We start from the raw sequence: 15,773 nt of genomic DNA on the forward strand, positions 1-15,773 counted from the left end.
ACACAGGTGCCTCTAAAAAAGGTTCTAATAGTGTTGTTAATTTGGCTATAATCTGAAGTTTAGCAGAATTCACCTGTATGCGCAATCTGAAGGAACACTAATATAAAAGTCAAGTGAAGTAAGACATTGTACTTTTTCTCATTTGTAAAGTATCTTATTACAAAACATGTTAGGGGCACTGGGGTGGCTTACTCCGTGAAGCGTCTGCCTTCGCCTCAGGTCATGATCCCAGAGTCCTGGGATTAAGCCCCAAATTGGGCTCCCTGCTCAATGGGGAGTCTGCTTCTTACCTCTCCCCCTCCCCTCTGCTTGTGCTCTTTCTCCCTCTCCAATAAATAAATCTTAAAAAAAACAAACCCCTAAAAGCCATGTTAAAGGGAAAAAACCTTTTTTTCTAAACTTTACTAAGACTGAGCTACATTAGTATTAAAGTAGGGGGAAAAAAAAAGTAGAGGAAAAAAGCCATCTGATAAAACCAAACATTCATCCCTGATAAAAACTAAAGTAGGTAAGCAAAGAAAGGAAGTCTAGAAAGAGAAAGGCTACTGTCCACAAGAAGCCAACAACGGTACAAAAGAAAAAGAATCTTCACACAGAGCTTAAGGGGAAGTCCCCACTCAGATCAGACAGAGAACAGGATCCCCTCTCAGATCAGAGATAGAACAGAATCACTTCCATCATCACTATTCTTCAAAATGTCACCAAGTTCACAAGACCAGAAAAAGAAATATTACTGGGAAAAAAAGGAAACAAAACAGTTACTTTTTGGCAGATGATATTCTCTACTCAGAGAATCCCAGGCAAGCGACTTAAAAATTATTACAGTAAGAAAATTTCACAAAGTGAAATGGTGTCTAGAGGCAGACACCACGCACGCATGCATATACACACACAAATCAATAGATTCACCAAATATATATAAAAACCAATTAGAAGACAAAATGGGGGGGGGGCGGAAGATCCTAATGATCATACTAAGATACTTTAAGAATTATCAAATATGTAGGAATGCATCTAGAATAAAAGTGCAAGAACCACACAAAACAACAGAATTTTAAGACTTTGCTTTAGGAATAAGTGAAGAGCTGAATAAATGTAGAGTTCTTATTTGGAGGACTCAAAATGTAAAAATGTCAATTCTCAACCAAATTAATCTATAGATTTCATGCAATTTTACTTAAAATTCCAATAATTCTTTTGAACTGTAACCCCTAAGGATTAAGCCTAAAAAAATCTACCACTTAATAACTAAGAAAACTGAAGAAGAAAATATAAAAATCTTTTATAAGCAAGACACCCAAAAGCCATAAAGGAAAGGATTGACAGATGTGTCTATCTCAAAGCAAAATCTAAACACTAGAAAGAAAGGGTTATATGTTTTCATTAAAACAAAAACCAGGGGATCGCTGGGTGGCTCAGCGGTTTAGCGCCTGCCTTTGGCCCGGGCGCAATCCTGGAGTCCCGGGATCAAGTCCCACATCGGGCTCCCGGCATGGAGCCTGCTTCTCCCTCTGCCTGTCTCTCTCTCTCTCTCTCTCTCTCTCTCTCTCTCCTGCTTCTCCCTCTGCCTGTGTCTCTCTCTCTATCATAAATAAATAAAATCTTAAAAAACAAAACAAAACTGCCCCCTATAAATCAAAATGAAAACCCTGCAGCAACAGTAGAATGATGTACAGCTGTTGTGAACAGGTGACTATCAACATACCATCAACAGTAACACGGATACAAGGAGTCATTTTATGGCCCTCAGAGCAACAGAGGTCCAACAAGACAAAACCAGACAGGCCACAGCCAAACCAAATGGTCATTCTTGGGGCTGGAATTACAAGGCCTATAATTTTCTACATTATACATTACTACTGTGTTTTCAGTTTATAAAATGAACATTACTTTTATAATTAAAAAAATGAAAAAGGAAACAATTATGTTAAAAGAGCTACTTTCCGTCTTTATTTCATGAGACTTTACTAAAACATTACCTCTTGGTCCAGGTTATAGTCCTCATTTGAATTAAGTGCAACCTTCACAGCAATATAATCCCCGTTTTTCACTGCATCCCTCAATAAATCTACAATGAAAGAATTAAGATAAATTGCACTTTACATATTTAGATTTAGGAAAAGGACCTCCAAAATTCCCAAAGTACTCACTACTTGGAATTGCATCTGCTGTAGTAAAGTTCTCATCTTCTCCATCAAGATGCTTTTGAAAATCTTCTAGTTTCATCCATTCCAACTGCAAGTCCATGCCCAAACTCAAAATCTGTTGTCTGCCATCTGGAACACAGAAGGGCCTTATTAATACATATTTTTTCCCGTAACAATGCTGTTTTAAGTTTGTGGTGTCTTAATTAAGCAAAGCTTCATCTACACTTTTAACAATATATTATGTAATTGAGTCTTTAATTAAATTTCTGCTTTTCTTGGTCAAATAATACAAACTATCCATGTTTATTTAATTTTATTTTATTTTTTACAGGGTCCTTAATTTATTGGATTCTTTGGAGTTTTCTTTTGGCAAATCACCATATAGAAGTCTTTAAAATGTGTGCTACCTGCCGTACAGATAATTCCTTTCCATAAACTATCTATGTTTAGATGTCATGGTGCTTCAAAGGTATAAGTAGGTAATCTATTAAATATAAAGTAATGAACCATGAATTTTAAATACAAGATTAAGTAGCCCAAAGGAAGAGAGAAATCACAGGGATTCAGTAAGAGGAATCTCTTAACATTTCTATTTTTGGCCATTTTTCTGGGATATACATTGCCTCCATTCATTTACGTACGTAAAGCCATTCTAAATGTGTAAACCAGACCTGTATGTAAATAAGTGTCACTGATCTTTCAGACCCAGCTTCAGCTTCTCCTCCTGGAAGCCCTCTGTGCTCTGTTCTACCCACAAAACAAGTGCTAGACTCCTCCCTCATCTGTCTGATGCAGTGGCTTTCCTAACATTAAGAAAGGACACGGGGATCCCTGGGTGGCGCAGCGGTTTGGCGCCTGCATTTGGCCCAGGGCGCGATCCTGGAGACCGGGGATCGAATCCCATGTCGGGCTCCCGGTGCTTGGAGCCTGCTTCTCCCTCTGCCTGTGTCTCTGCCTCTCTCTCTCTCTCTCTGTGACTATCATAAATAAATAAAAATTAAAAAAAAAAAAAAAAAGGACACGTTCACCACTATTGGCAGTGCAACAAGTAAGATTTGAGCATAATTCATTGGAGAGTAATTTTTAAAAACAACTATTTTTAAAGATATTATTTATGTATTTATTTGAGGCAGGGGAGAGGGGCAGAGGGAGAGGGAAGGAAGAATCTTAAGCAAGCTCCATACTCAGCGCATCCATGACCCTGAGGATTATGACCTGAGCTGAAATCGAGGCAACGCCCAACTGAGCCACCCCCCCAGACACCCCTCAACTGTGCTATTTGAAAAAGTAAAAAGCATAAATATTTTATGGTAAGAGTCCAAGTATTTTCACCTAAAACCAATTTCTCAAACTATACAAATGTTAGGCAGTGAACCTTGCCATAAAAATGAAGTTTGTAAAAGACATGCAAAGAAATGAAGGAAATTCTTCCAAAGCCTTTAGCTCAAACCAATACTTCTCTTTGCTACTTCCAAGAGCATTCCATTGTAGAAAGAGCAGTCTTGGGAGCTGAGTATACTATATTTTCTGTATCGCAGCACCATATGTAAGCTGTGTGGCTTTCAGTAAGTCATGTAAACTCGCTACACCTCACTTTCTGAGTAACAGTAGCAGTAATAATAAAAGTGGCTAACATTCAGTAGAAACTGTTATTTACATAAATAAGCATATTTAATCCATACATGATAAGCAATACGGGGATACACGTTACAGGTAAGGAGAACAAGACAAAGAGGTTCTGTGATTTGCTCAGAAGCACATGAGTAAGCCGAGAGCCATCTCAGGGACACGTATCTGAACCCACAACTGGACCTCCTCTCTCTCCTATGCAGCCCCACAGCCCCACAGAAAGATCTGGGAAGCAGGACAGATGAGGGTTGTATCAATTGAGATACCACCACCTAATTTACAGAACTGTTAGAAGTAATAACATACAACCTAAGTAACAAGAAAAGGTTATGGCTGTAGCTTGGATTTTGGTCTCATAACCAACTGGTTCAAAATCCTACGTTCATCCCTACCAAGTATTGAATCTTGATTAAGCATTAAGTAATTTTAGCCTTTTCTCTTTATTTTACTACCTTTAATAAAGTTTACTTTTAGTAACAGTAAAGAATGTGTTAAGAGGTGAACATCTGTGAACATAGCACTCACTTGTGCACAGAACCACTCTTGGGCCTAAACATCCCACCCCCTGCCACCCTCTACCACAACGATGGCATGGATCAGGAGTTTGAATCTGTCATTCATCTGTGTTCTTTTTAAAAACGGTTTTGCCATAAATACATATATCCTAAAAAATCTACAGTTCTATTTATTTCTTAGCTTTATAAAATTGGCATCTACGATGGCGAATTTTATGTATCAACTTGACAGGGTTAAGAGAACCCCAGATATCTGGTAAAACATTATTTCTGGGTGTGTCTCTAAGGGCCTTTCTGGGAGATCAGCATTTGAATCATTAGAACGACTTAAAGATCTGCTCTCCTCACAGTGTAGGCAGCCATCATCCAATCCTCTGCTTTGCAGGAGACATTTCGCTCTTCTTGAGCTGGGACCTCCATGTTCTTCCTCAAGACATCAGGACTCCTGGTTCTTGGACCTCTGGACTCCAGGGGTTATAGCATCAGCTCTGTAGTTCTCAGGCCTTGGACTCAGACTGAAATTACACTACCAGCTTTCCTGGTTCTACCCTGCAAATGGCAGGTTGTGCGACAATTCTAAACCTTCATAATCACACATGCCAATTTCTCGTAACAAATCTCTCTAGATATATATATATATCCTATTTATTGTTTCTCTGGAAGACTGTAACTAATATAGTTTCATACTGAAGAAATTCTTTATATATTTTGAGTACCAATCCTTTGTTTTTCACCATTCTTTAATGGGAACTTTGATGAATGGAACTTGTTTTGTAGTCAACTTTATCAGTCTTTTCTTTTATGGTACTTTTTTTTGTCTTGTTTCAGAAAACCTTCCCTACCTCCAAGGTCTTAAAGATATGATCCTTTATTCTCCAAATACCTAATACCTAACTGTCCTCTTTATATTTAAGGCCTTAATCCCATTAGTATTTGGTTTTTACGTATGGTTTCTTCCACACGTATAACTGATTATCCTCACATCATCTAAAAAGAGGTTATTTTTCCCCACAGATCTGTGTTGCCACTTACCATGTATCCAGTTTCCACATCTGCAAGGGTTCTACTCTGAGGACTTTACTCAATTAACTAATCTAACCTTCTTGTGCCAAGTAAATACTGTATCTAGTTCTATAGTTTTATACAGGTTTTGATTACTACTGGGATAACTGGTTTTGGCTTTTGGTTAGTCTTCCATGTAAATTCTAGAATCAGGATCAATAAATTCATGAAAAATTATGTTGGGAAGTTTGACTGGAACCACAGTGAGATCACAGACCAACTCAAAGAAAATGGCAAATTTTTAAATATTATGTTTATTAATAAAATGGCATAAATTTAGTAACTTTCAAAAAGTTTTTATACTTTTCACCATACAGGTCTTATAGATCTTCATATACAATATTCTTAGCAATCTTTTTTTTTATTTATGATAGTCACACAGAGAGAGAGAGAGAGAGAGGCAGAGACATAGGCAGAGGGAGAAGCAGGCTCCATGCAGCGGGAGCCCGACGTGGGATTTGATCCCGGGTCTCCAGGATTGCGCCCTGGGCCAAAGGCAGGCGCCAAACCGCTGCGCCACCCAGGGATTCCTCTTAGCAATCTTTTAAATGTGTTACTGAAAGTTAATTTTCTCATCCTTCTACTTTTTTAAATTGAAATGTAGCTGACACACAATGTTACATTAGTTTTAGGTGTACAACATGGTGATTCAACAACTCTATACCTTATGCTATGTTCACCACAAGTGGAGCTACCATCTGTCACCACACAACTCTTGAAATATCACTGACTATATTCCCTATGCTGTACCTTTTATCCTGGTGACTGATTCATTCCATAACTTAAAGCCTGTGTCTCCCACTCCCCTTCACCCATTTTGCCTTTCCTCTTATCCCCTCCCCTCTGGCAACCATCAGTTTGTTCTCTTGTGTTTATGGATCTGTTTCTGCTTTTTATTTATTGTTTTTTAGATTCCACACAGAAGTGATATCATATGGGGAGGTATTTCTTTCTCAGACTTGCTTCACTTAGTATAATACCCTAAGGTCTTATATTTGCATACCCTAGGTCTATGCAAATCTCATTCTTTTTTTTATGACCAAGTAATATCTCTGTGTGCGTGGGGTAGCTCCCCAGCTTATTTACCCATTCATCCACTAATGGGACACTTGGGTTGCTTCTATATTCTAGCTATTATGAATAATATTGCAGTAAACATAGGGGTATATATTTATCTTTTGAATTAGTGTTTTCCTTTTCTTTGGATATACCCAGTAGTGGAATTACTGAGTCATATGGTATCTGTTTTTAATTTTCTGAGGAACCTCCGTACTATTTTCGACAGAAGCTGTACCAATTTACATTCCTCCAACAGTTCACAAGGGTTCTTTTTTCTCCATATCCTCACCAATGCTTGTTATTTTTTTTTGACTGAAGATAATTAACTTTTTAAGATTACATTACATATGCAGAAATGTGTATAGAAATACATAGAAGGGTGTCTGGGTGGCTAAGTCAGTTGAGTGTCTGTCTTCGGCTCAGGTTGTGATCCCAGGGTCCTGGGACTGAGCCCCACGTCTGGCTCCCTGCTTAGCATGAGCCGACTTCTCCCTCTCCCTCTGTGTGCTTGCCCTCTCTGAAATAAATAAATGAATCTTGAAAAAAGAAAGAAAGAAAAAATAGAGAACTGTAGTTAACTTTTATATATTGGTCTTATAGCCAGTCACCTTGCTAAACATTTAACATTTCTAAAAATCTGTGGAGTTTTCATATATGATAACATCTTATAATGAACAGCTTATGTGGAAAGGGGGAAACGGGTGTGTGGAGAAGCTTCCTTCCCAATGCTTGTATCTTTTGTTTTTCACTGCCTTACTGTACTGGGTAGACCTCTGAATAATGTTGAGTAATAGTGGTGACAGATGTTTGCCAAAGGTTTGATGCTTTTTATTAATCTGAGAAAGCTTCCTTTTATTCATAGTTTGCTAGGTTTTGTTTTTAAAAATCAAGAATGTTATTAAATCAATTTCTTCTTTACTCAGTGATTTCCTAGGGAATACCTAACTTGATCAGAAGAGGTTATGTTTTTATATACAGCTAGATTCAATTTACTAATTTTTTTGGTATATTTACATCTGAGTTCATGTGTAAGCTTGGCCTGTCATTTTCCTTTTTTTTTTTTTTTTTTTTTTTTTTTGTCATTTTCCTTTCTTACAAAGTTTCTGTCTCATTATGGTTCTGAAATAATAATGGGCCCACAGAACAAGTTAGCATTCTTCATTTTCAGGAAGACCTTTTTATAAGTTTGGTAAGCTCTTACATACCAAACTATCTGTGACTGGTGTTAAATTTTTAAGGCTATTTTAAATTACTATTTCACATTCTTTGAAAGTTGTAAAACTTCTCAATTTTTGTATTTCTTCTTGAGTCAGTTTTGTTAAATTATATTTTTCTACTAATTTTCCCATTTCATTCTCTTTTCAAATTTTTGGTAAAGAATTGCTCATAGAATTGTCTTTTTTAATCTGGACACAATTTGTAACTGTCTCTTTCTTTTTTCATTAGAAATACTATTTGTGTAAGTGTCCTTTTTTCTCCTTAATCAATGCTGCTAGAAGCTTGTCTAACTAGTCTTTTCAATGAACCAACCTCTGGCTTTACTGATGCACTCTCTACTACTGGAGATCATGGAGAGGATGTGACTTTTCGTTGACCCACAGGCTGGACCTGAGCAATCAGAGGTGTCTCCTTAGAGTGTACATTCTACCCACCATTCCCATACTAGGGGCTATTTCAAGGACATAGCCCTGAGAGTGTAAGGCGTTGCTGAGACCATCTGGACTAAATATGTGACTGAACCCAGTTAAGGCCTCTATAAAAAGTTTTAAGACTTGGAGGAGGAGTATGTATTTGTGTGCATGTGCACAGATCAATCTCAGCTTGTGGCCAAGCAAGACAAGCTTTGTATATAAGTTCCCTTGCAATCTCTGGGTGGCTCAGCAGTTTAGTGCCTGCCTTTGGCCCAGGGTGTGATCCTGGAGACCCGGGATCGAGTCCCACATCAGGCTCCCTGCATGGAGCCTGCTTCTCCCTCTGCCTGTGTCTCTGCTTCTCTCTCTCTGTGTCTCTTATGAATGAATAAATAAAATCTTAAAAAAAAAAAAAATTTCCCTTGCTTATTAAACCTGCCACTTGGGAAGCCCAGGTGGTTCAGCCGTTTAGCGTTGCCTTTGGCCCAGAGTGTGATCTTGGGAGTCTCATGTCGGGCTCCCTGCATGGAGCCTGCTTCTCCCTCTGCCTGTGTCTCTGCCTCTCTCTCTCTCTGACTAAAATAAATAAATTAAATAAATAAATAAATAAATAAATAAATAAATAAATAAATAAATAAATAAAATATCCCAAGAGCAGTACTGCTATCTTGCATTTGCCCTCTGGGAGACATCTTTCCTCCCCCTTGTCTACTTCTCCTAGAAAGTATCCCAATTTCCTGCAAGCTCAAAAGGGTTGTTTTTTTTTTTTTTTTTTTAAAAAGGTTGTTTTATACAATATGCAGAATCTAGTTGTTCTGCAGTATGAGAGCCACTCAGACTAGCCTGCCAAATATTTAAAAAATTCTCTTCAATTGATTCTCAAGATTCACAAATAACAGTTTTATAAGGTTAACCTCTTTTGTTTATTCTGTCCTAGTTTTATATACACATACTCTTTTTATTACTCTTCCCCCAAGCTACTGTACTCTATATTCTATACATGATTCTCCCCTCCTTGGCAGCCAATTTGAACATCCCAGGATAGCATTTATTATAATAAAATCTTATTTAGCAAGTGTTACTGCAAAGTTAAAATGGCAGAATACGAATAAGGCTATATTTGATAATTTTCTGAAAGAAATCTAGTAAAATATACAAACAGACTGCTTGGCAAGAGTAGGTAATCTAGAAAATGAGAATTTTTTTTTTTTTTTTTTTTTTTTTTTAATGATAGTCACAGAGAGAGAAAGAGAGAGAGGCAGAGACATAGGCAGAGGGAGAAGCAGGCTCCATGCACCGGGAGCCCGATGTGGGATTCGATCCAGGGTCTCCAGGATCGCGCCCTGGGCCAAAGACAGGTGCCAAACCGCTGTGCCACCCAGGGATCCCGAAAATGAGAAATTTTTATAATTTTTAAATGCACAGTACAGGAACTCAGAAAATATTTGTTTAGTTAATTTAGAAATCACAGAATGACTTAAGTCTTCAATATAAAAATGTATTTAAAATTTCAGGAGATTTGGTAAAATCTACTCCATTTTTTTTTTTCATCAAAATTATACTGGGGGAGGAGAGTAAGGAAATTGAGATAATATGGTGCATTTACCCTGAAAGAATACTGCAAAATTACTACAAACATACCAGAATTCTCATCTGCTTGACACATACTGTCTAGAATCTCTTGGTCACCTTCTGCAGCTATATATGCCCAAGTATCAGTTTCATCTCTTGTATTTCTCCTTTCTTTAAGTAACTGCTTGTTTTCCTTGGTTTTGTGATCTTCTGTGATTTTACAATCTAGTGGTATTTCTTCTCTTTTCCGATTATTCTCAGGAAAATCACTTTTTTCTTCTGGAGTTAATTTAAATAAATCAAATGCATTTCTGATTTCCTTAAGTGCTGGTAAAAAAATAAAACTGAGAATAAATACAAGTCACAAATTGCTGTGATTAATCAAAAGAAAATCTGGTTGTTAAAGAAAGTTATTTCTGAAATTTTTACTAATATGTGCCTTGGTTATAAAGCATGATCAGATTTACTATTCCAAAACATGAAGTTATTTCAACTGGCTTTTTAATTGGCTATTCAATATTTAGGAAGGGGATGCAAAGAGAATGGCTCTTAATTAGGTGTTCAGAACTACTCCCATTTTTGACTAAGGCCTACTGAAGATGGTGAGCCTCAAAATAATCCTAGTCATGCCACCACTGTTCTGCTAAAACAGCTGCCTACAACTGTATCCTGAAGTTCACCTTGCAAAAAAATGACTCCTGGTAGTGAATGGGGGAAACAGAATGGTGCCAGTATACTGACCATACATCTGGTAAAAGTACACCTGATGTCTATGAACACCCACTTTGCTTTTAACCAAAGATAAAAGTGGAAAGAAGACTGGCACAACACTAGATGTGACATAATAACCTCCAAAAAGGGCAGAACAGAAGAAAATTAGGAAAAGCCTCATTATAACTCTGTACACAGCAGACAGGTTTATTAGCAGGGATGCTGAAAATTCGACTCCCAGGGAGTAACATTATAAATGGAATGAACAGTAGTTTAAGACTATATACTCAAAGTAAAAGTGTATCTGAAATTGACAAGATACTAGGAGGAAGTAAAAATTAACCAGCTCCAATTTTACTATATTTTGAATCTCTACTCTTTGAAGAGTCATACATGTTTAAAACCTTAGTACTTTGACTAGATAGCCTTTAAATTATAATTACTTTATGCATAATCCATCAAAGCAAGTGTTCCTTCTCAGCTTCTAATATCCTCCTACTTACCACTAAGTCCCAGTTTAGGCTTAGAACCAAAATCTACTTCGAGTATTACCCTCAGCTCTATACAGCTTTTGGGAGAAAAACCTGGCAAAATTATCTATCTCTTAGAATTACTGCTTCACAAGAACATGTATGTGTTTGTTCCAAGTACTGTAATGGTGAATGTTTTATAAAGTACCTGACTCTACTACTGACATGTCATGGATTCTCAGTATGTTGTATCTTTATCATTCCAAAATGTATATTCAATATTATATTTATACAAATGACTCAGAGCTAAATATGTTACATGTATTAACAGCAGTTTCTCTCATTTAGCAACTACTATAAACAGAGACATTTACTTTTCTACCACAACTAATTTAGGGTCTCTGTAATTCTGGTGTACTCCATCAAAAGAAGAAAAAACAAAGTGAACAAAAGAGAAAAAAAAATTACAGAAACAATATGAATTGTTATACAATAAACTAAAGTAACGTTTCAAACAAAAATAAAGTTCTGAATTCTCCAGTGAATGAAATTTTCTATGTCTATGACACTGCAGGTTAGAAAAGAGAGATGGTCTTTACAGTAAATTAAATTCTTTGTAAAAAAAAAAAAATTAGCAACAGTAAATGGTAGAATGTTAATATGCACACTCACTCTTTAATCCCTTTGGCTCTATACGGCCTTTTTCTTCCTTGTCCAAATCATGCCTTTTCTGGTTTTTCTCTTTGGGTTCATTTTTTTTAATCTCTTTCTCCTGAAAGAGACATATGTAAGACCCAAAACAAGAATAGAGAAGGAACTGATACTATATATCTGAAAACTGGAAAATGCTGGTTCTTGGCATCAGTGGCTGTGTTTCAGATATGATGGCACATAACTGATTATTAAAGCTTTTTTCACATCAACGGATTCCTCAATCAGGATCTCCCTCAACCGTGATGATTTATAAAATATCAAATTCAAAACCCAACACCTCACTCTATTTTTTCATTATTAAAAATAAAGAAAATTCCAAAATAATTCTCCTATAGTCCTACTAGCCAAACTTTTTTCTCTATATTCTTCCCTTTGATTTGTAAATTTACATAAAGAATACTGTTGTTTAAAATTTATTTTCCTTTATTTATATTGCATAGATATTTTTACATGACTGGGTTCATACATACAATTTTCTTTACCATCACATTTTAAAACCTTTTCTATTTTTGCTACATTGATCTCATAATTAATATTTTAATGGAGAGGTAACAGTCCCAAAGTCAATACAACATTTTCTTAATAATTTTCCTTTTTTTAAAAAAAATAATTTTCCTTATGGCTAGACAATTAGTCAGACTGTTAGTGAGGCTACACTGCCATAAATATCTTTGTATACCTAGCTTTTTCCCCCTTTTAATAATTTCCTTAAGAAAAATCCACAAACAGTAATGGATGAAAAAAAATATGAATACTTACATAATGTGGAAAATATTTACATTTTGAAAAACCATATAAAATTTTTTTATAATAGTGGGATAAAATCCTATTAAACATTTTTTTTTTAATTTAAAAGGCTTATAGCAGTGGACATTATTAAAGTAAAAAACAGTATATTAAGACAGAAGGGAAAAATATTAAGTAAGGAAACACTAAGCTGATGAAGCTTATTTTCAGTGTTACCACACAATGTGGCATGGCATCTGAGTACCCCCACCCAAAAAATCGTTTTCTTTACAAATTAGCCCTCAATTTTCTAGTTGTAATTCAAAAATAAACAAACAAAGTTTTCGGACTAGGAGATAAGCTTGAGGGGTCCAAAAGCTGGAGGATCTTCAATTGTGTATTTTAGTCACATATTAAGCAACCCCCTAACCACAGAAAAACTATTCTAATAGTTTGTTTTACTATTTCCTCTGTGTTTTTGTGAAATTTCTTGACCATTCAAGAGTGCCAGCTTGATCCGAACATTTCTGCATTCTGTATTCTGTAAGATTCTGACTGTCCTTCACCTACTCCCCAGAGTACTCACCTCCCCAGCTGAGTCGGTGGACCTGAGGCCTCTTTCTTCCACACCTGCTCTTGAACTCTTCTGTGTTTGGGCAGGTGCAGGCAGTAGCTTATCTAACTCTGTGGTGCTTTTGCTTTTGTCCTGATTCCTTTGTTTCTTATATATAGCTTTCTTCTCTAGGAAAAGATTCCTGTTTTCTAGTGTTTTGCTCTCTTTAAGTTCCTCGGTCTTTCTCAGTTTCTTTCTTTTTCTCTTTGCTTTGACATCCACATCCTCATCAGCACTCACAAAGCCGTCTGGCTCTTTATCAAAAACATCTTGAACAGCGTTTTGTCCTGCTTTATCTTTTACACTTTTAACCTTCTGTTTCTCTTCTCTGCTGTCAGAATGTATCTCTTCATTGTCATCTTCTTGAAAAGGGGAGTCATTAAGTACACTTGATTCAGATTCCAACTGAGATTCAACACCTTTCTCTTTTTTTGTTTTTCTGTTTTCTTTGGAATCTTCCCTTAGTTTAGTCTTTAAATCTCTTACTTCACCCTTCTTAACTTTCTTTAATTCTTTAATATCCTCTTTTTTGGGCTTTTTTGATTCCTTTAATTCTTCTTTGGCTTCTGAAATTCTTTTCTTTGTCCTTAAGTCAAAAACTAAACTTTCAGAAGAGCTCTCCAGGTCTGGCTTGGATTTATCTTTTGGTTTCCCAGTCTTTGCTTTTTTCTTTTTCATATCATCTGGGCTTTTTTCTTCTCTATGCCTCAATTTTTTCTTTTTCTTCTTTGGAGAAGTATCTTCTTTTGTCTCACTTTGCTGATCACTATCAGAATTTGCCTCAAATATGTCATTATTTAAGGACAGTCTCTATAAAATATAAAAAAGACTTAAGTACTCATTAATGTAGCAATTTAAAGGTTTTGAAAAGTAATACTAATGAAATCTGGTATAAATCTTTTTTTTTCAAGCAGTTTCTCAACTTCTTAAAATTATTTATCTAAACTGAATTATATATTATTTATGTCTATGATTTAACAAATAGGTCTTGTTGATGATAGTGTCATTTTGAAAAAGCAAATAAACACAGTGACAAAAAATGTTTAGTGTTGCTGAAGGTTCTAAACTAAAGCAGAAATAAACAGTAACAGCCTTATGTATGGTGTGTCTTATATGATTTCAAACACCAAGAAAGTAATTTGTACAGATTGTCTTGGTTGTTAAAAAAGTAGTTACTGATCCAAACGCAAGGTTTTAAAAGAGGGGATCCAACATATCCTTAAAGACGCTGTTATATTTCACAGTTACATACAGAATTAGCAAGACTACACACAAATCTTATTTCCACAATTGATCTGATTTGAGTTATAACCTGAAAAACCTCCTGGAAATATATTTTCCAATTCTAAAAACAAAATAAAAATAGAAACCAACTCAAACCACACCTTAAAAATATTTATAATAGACACAAAAACACTATGCAAAGTATTTTCAGTTCCCATTTCCCCAAATTCTTTTCTTGTAAATTACGAGGGGTTGGAAAGGGAAGGAAAAGATAGGTACATTTTAAAAATGTTTTCCCTATACGGTCTAAAGAAATGAACACTACTGAAGTTAACAAGATAGTAAGAGCATGGTAGAACTGGCATATCTTTTTGAATCTCTTCAAATCACTCCATAAAAAGATAGAGCTATGGGGTGCCTGGTTGGCTCAATTGGTAGGAGCATGTGACTCTTGATCTCAAGGTCCTAGGTTTAAACACCATGTTGGGTGTAGAGTTGACATACATACCTACGTAAATAGACAAAGCTACTAGGATAGAAAACAAAATCTCCACAGACAACATCTACAATAAAACTAAATAGCAAAGCATCCCAGTGAACCCCAAAATATAAGTATGGGGACAAACAACCAACAGCTCTAAGACTATTATGAATACCTACATAGGAGAAAGCAAATGGGAGAAATCACTATGAAAACTGACAGATCAATCTGAGAAGAGTGGAAGGAAGCGGCAGAAGCTACACATGTGCAAGGGTACCTGCAGGTATCTGTGGACAGTGTTAAGGGCTGGCTTGGTCTAGGTCCTGTAAATCTCAAAAGTAACTGGTCTCTTCTAGGACTTCCAAGACTAAGCCCCAAAATGAGGAGAAACTGCTGAGATTAGATTCCAAGTAAAGTAGAACAAGAAAAATAGAAACGAAGAAAAGAGAAAATTCTGATATGGGGGTGAGGAGCCTTTAAGCTAAAAAAAATTATCCTGTTCTCTTCTTTTGCCTTCCAAAATTTCAGAAAAAAGAAATTTCATATCAATATAAGCAGCAGAAAATTATTAGGGCAAAATATTTTACTATGCTGTTATAAGAAAAACAGACTAAGGAACAGAGTACTCTAAAAACAATAAAAGCACGCCAGAAAGACACATCTGCAAAACAGTAGAGAGGGGATGCCTGGGTGGCTCAGTGGTTGAGCATCTGTCTTCGGCTCAGAGTGTGATTCCGGGGTCCTGGGGTCGAGTCCTATATCAGGTCCCCCACAGGGAGCCTGCTTCTCCCTTTGCCTATGTCTCTGCCTCTCTCTGTATATCTCATGAATAAATAAATAACATCTAAAAAAAAAAAAAGTAGAGAAAAATTTTGAGGCATCAGACAAAAAACTAAATCACTTAGAAGAGAAAAATTCACATTCATCTTTAGAGAATAGTTATTTTATGCCAGATGATAATGGAATAACATGTTAAGATATTCAACAAAAGAAAATTTGAGCCAAGGCATTTATATCTAGTCAAACTGGCTTTCAGATATAAAGATGCCAACAATTATTATGAAATACAAGAACTCTGAGAATACTGTTCTCACGAGCCCTTCTATTGCAGAGGTGGTTCTAAAACCTTAGCAGGCATCAGAATGCAGAAGGGCTTATCAAAACACAGGCATGGGGCACCTGGATGGCTCAGTCAGTTAAGTGTCTAAGTATCAGACTC

At 36.2% G+C, this 15,773-nt stretch overlaps 1 protein-coding gene across 1 annotated transcript in view; it reads right to left on the minus strand.

Annotated features, from left to right (window-relative positions):
* MPHOSPH8 (M-phase phosphoprotein 8) overlaps positions 1-15,773 on the minus strand; it is a 52,234-nt gene that overhangs the window by 16,480 nt on the left and 19,981 nt on the right. The window contains exons 3-7 of the mRNA XM_077868457.1: positions 12,823-13,659; positions 11,469-11,568; positions 9,685-9,942; positions 2,151-2,276; positions 1,980-2,068 (exon numbers count right to left, since the gene is read on the minus strand). Of these exons, the coding sequence (XP_077724583.1) occupies positions 1,980-2,068; positions 2,151-2,276; positions 9,685-9,942; positions 11,469-11,568; positions 12,823-13,659 (1,410 nt within the window). The remainder of the gene's footprint in view (positions 1-1,979; positions 2,069-2,150; positions 2,277-9,684; positions 9,943-11,468; positions 11,569-12,822; positions 13,660-15,773) is intronic.

The sequence above is a fragment of the Canis aureus genome, chromosome 24, assembly GCF_053574225.1.
Source record: "Canis aureus isolate CA01 chromosome 24, VMU_Caureus_v.1.0, whole genome shotgun sequence".
Lineage (NCBI taxonomy): Eukaryota > Metazoa > Chordata > Mammalia > Carnivora > Canidae > Canis > Canis aureus.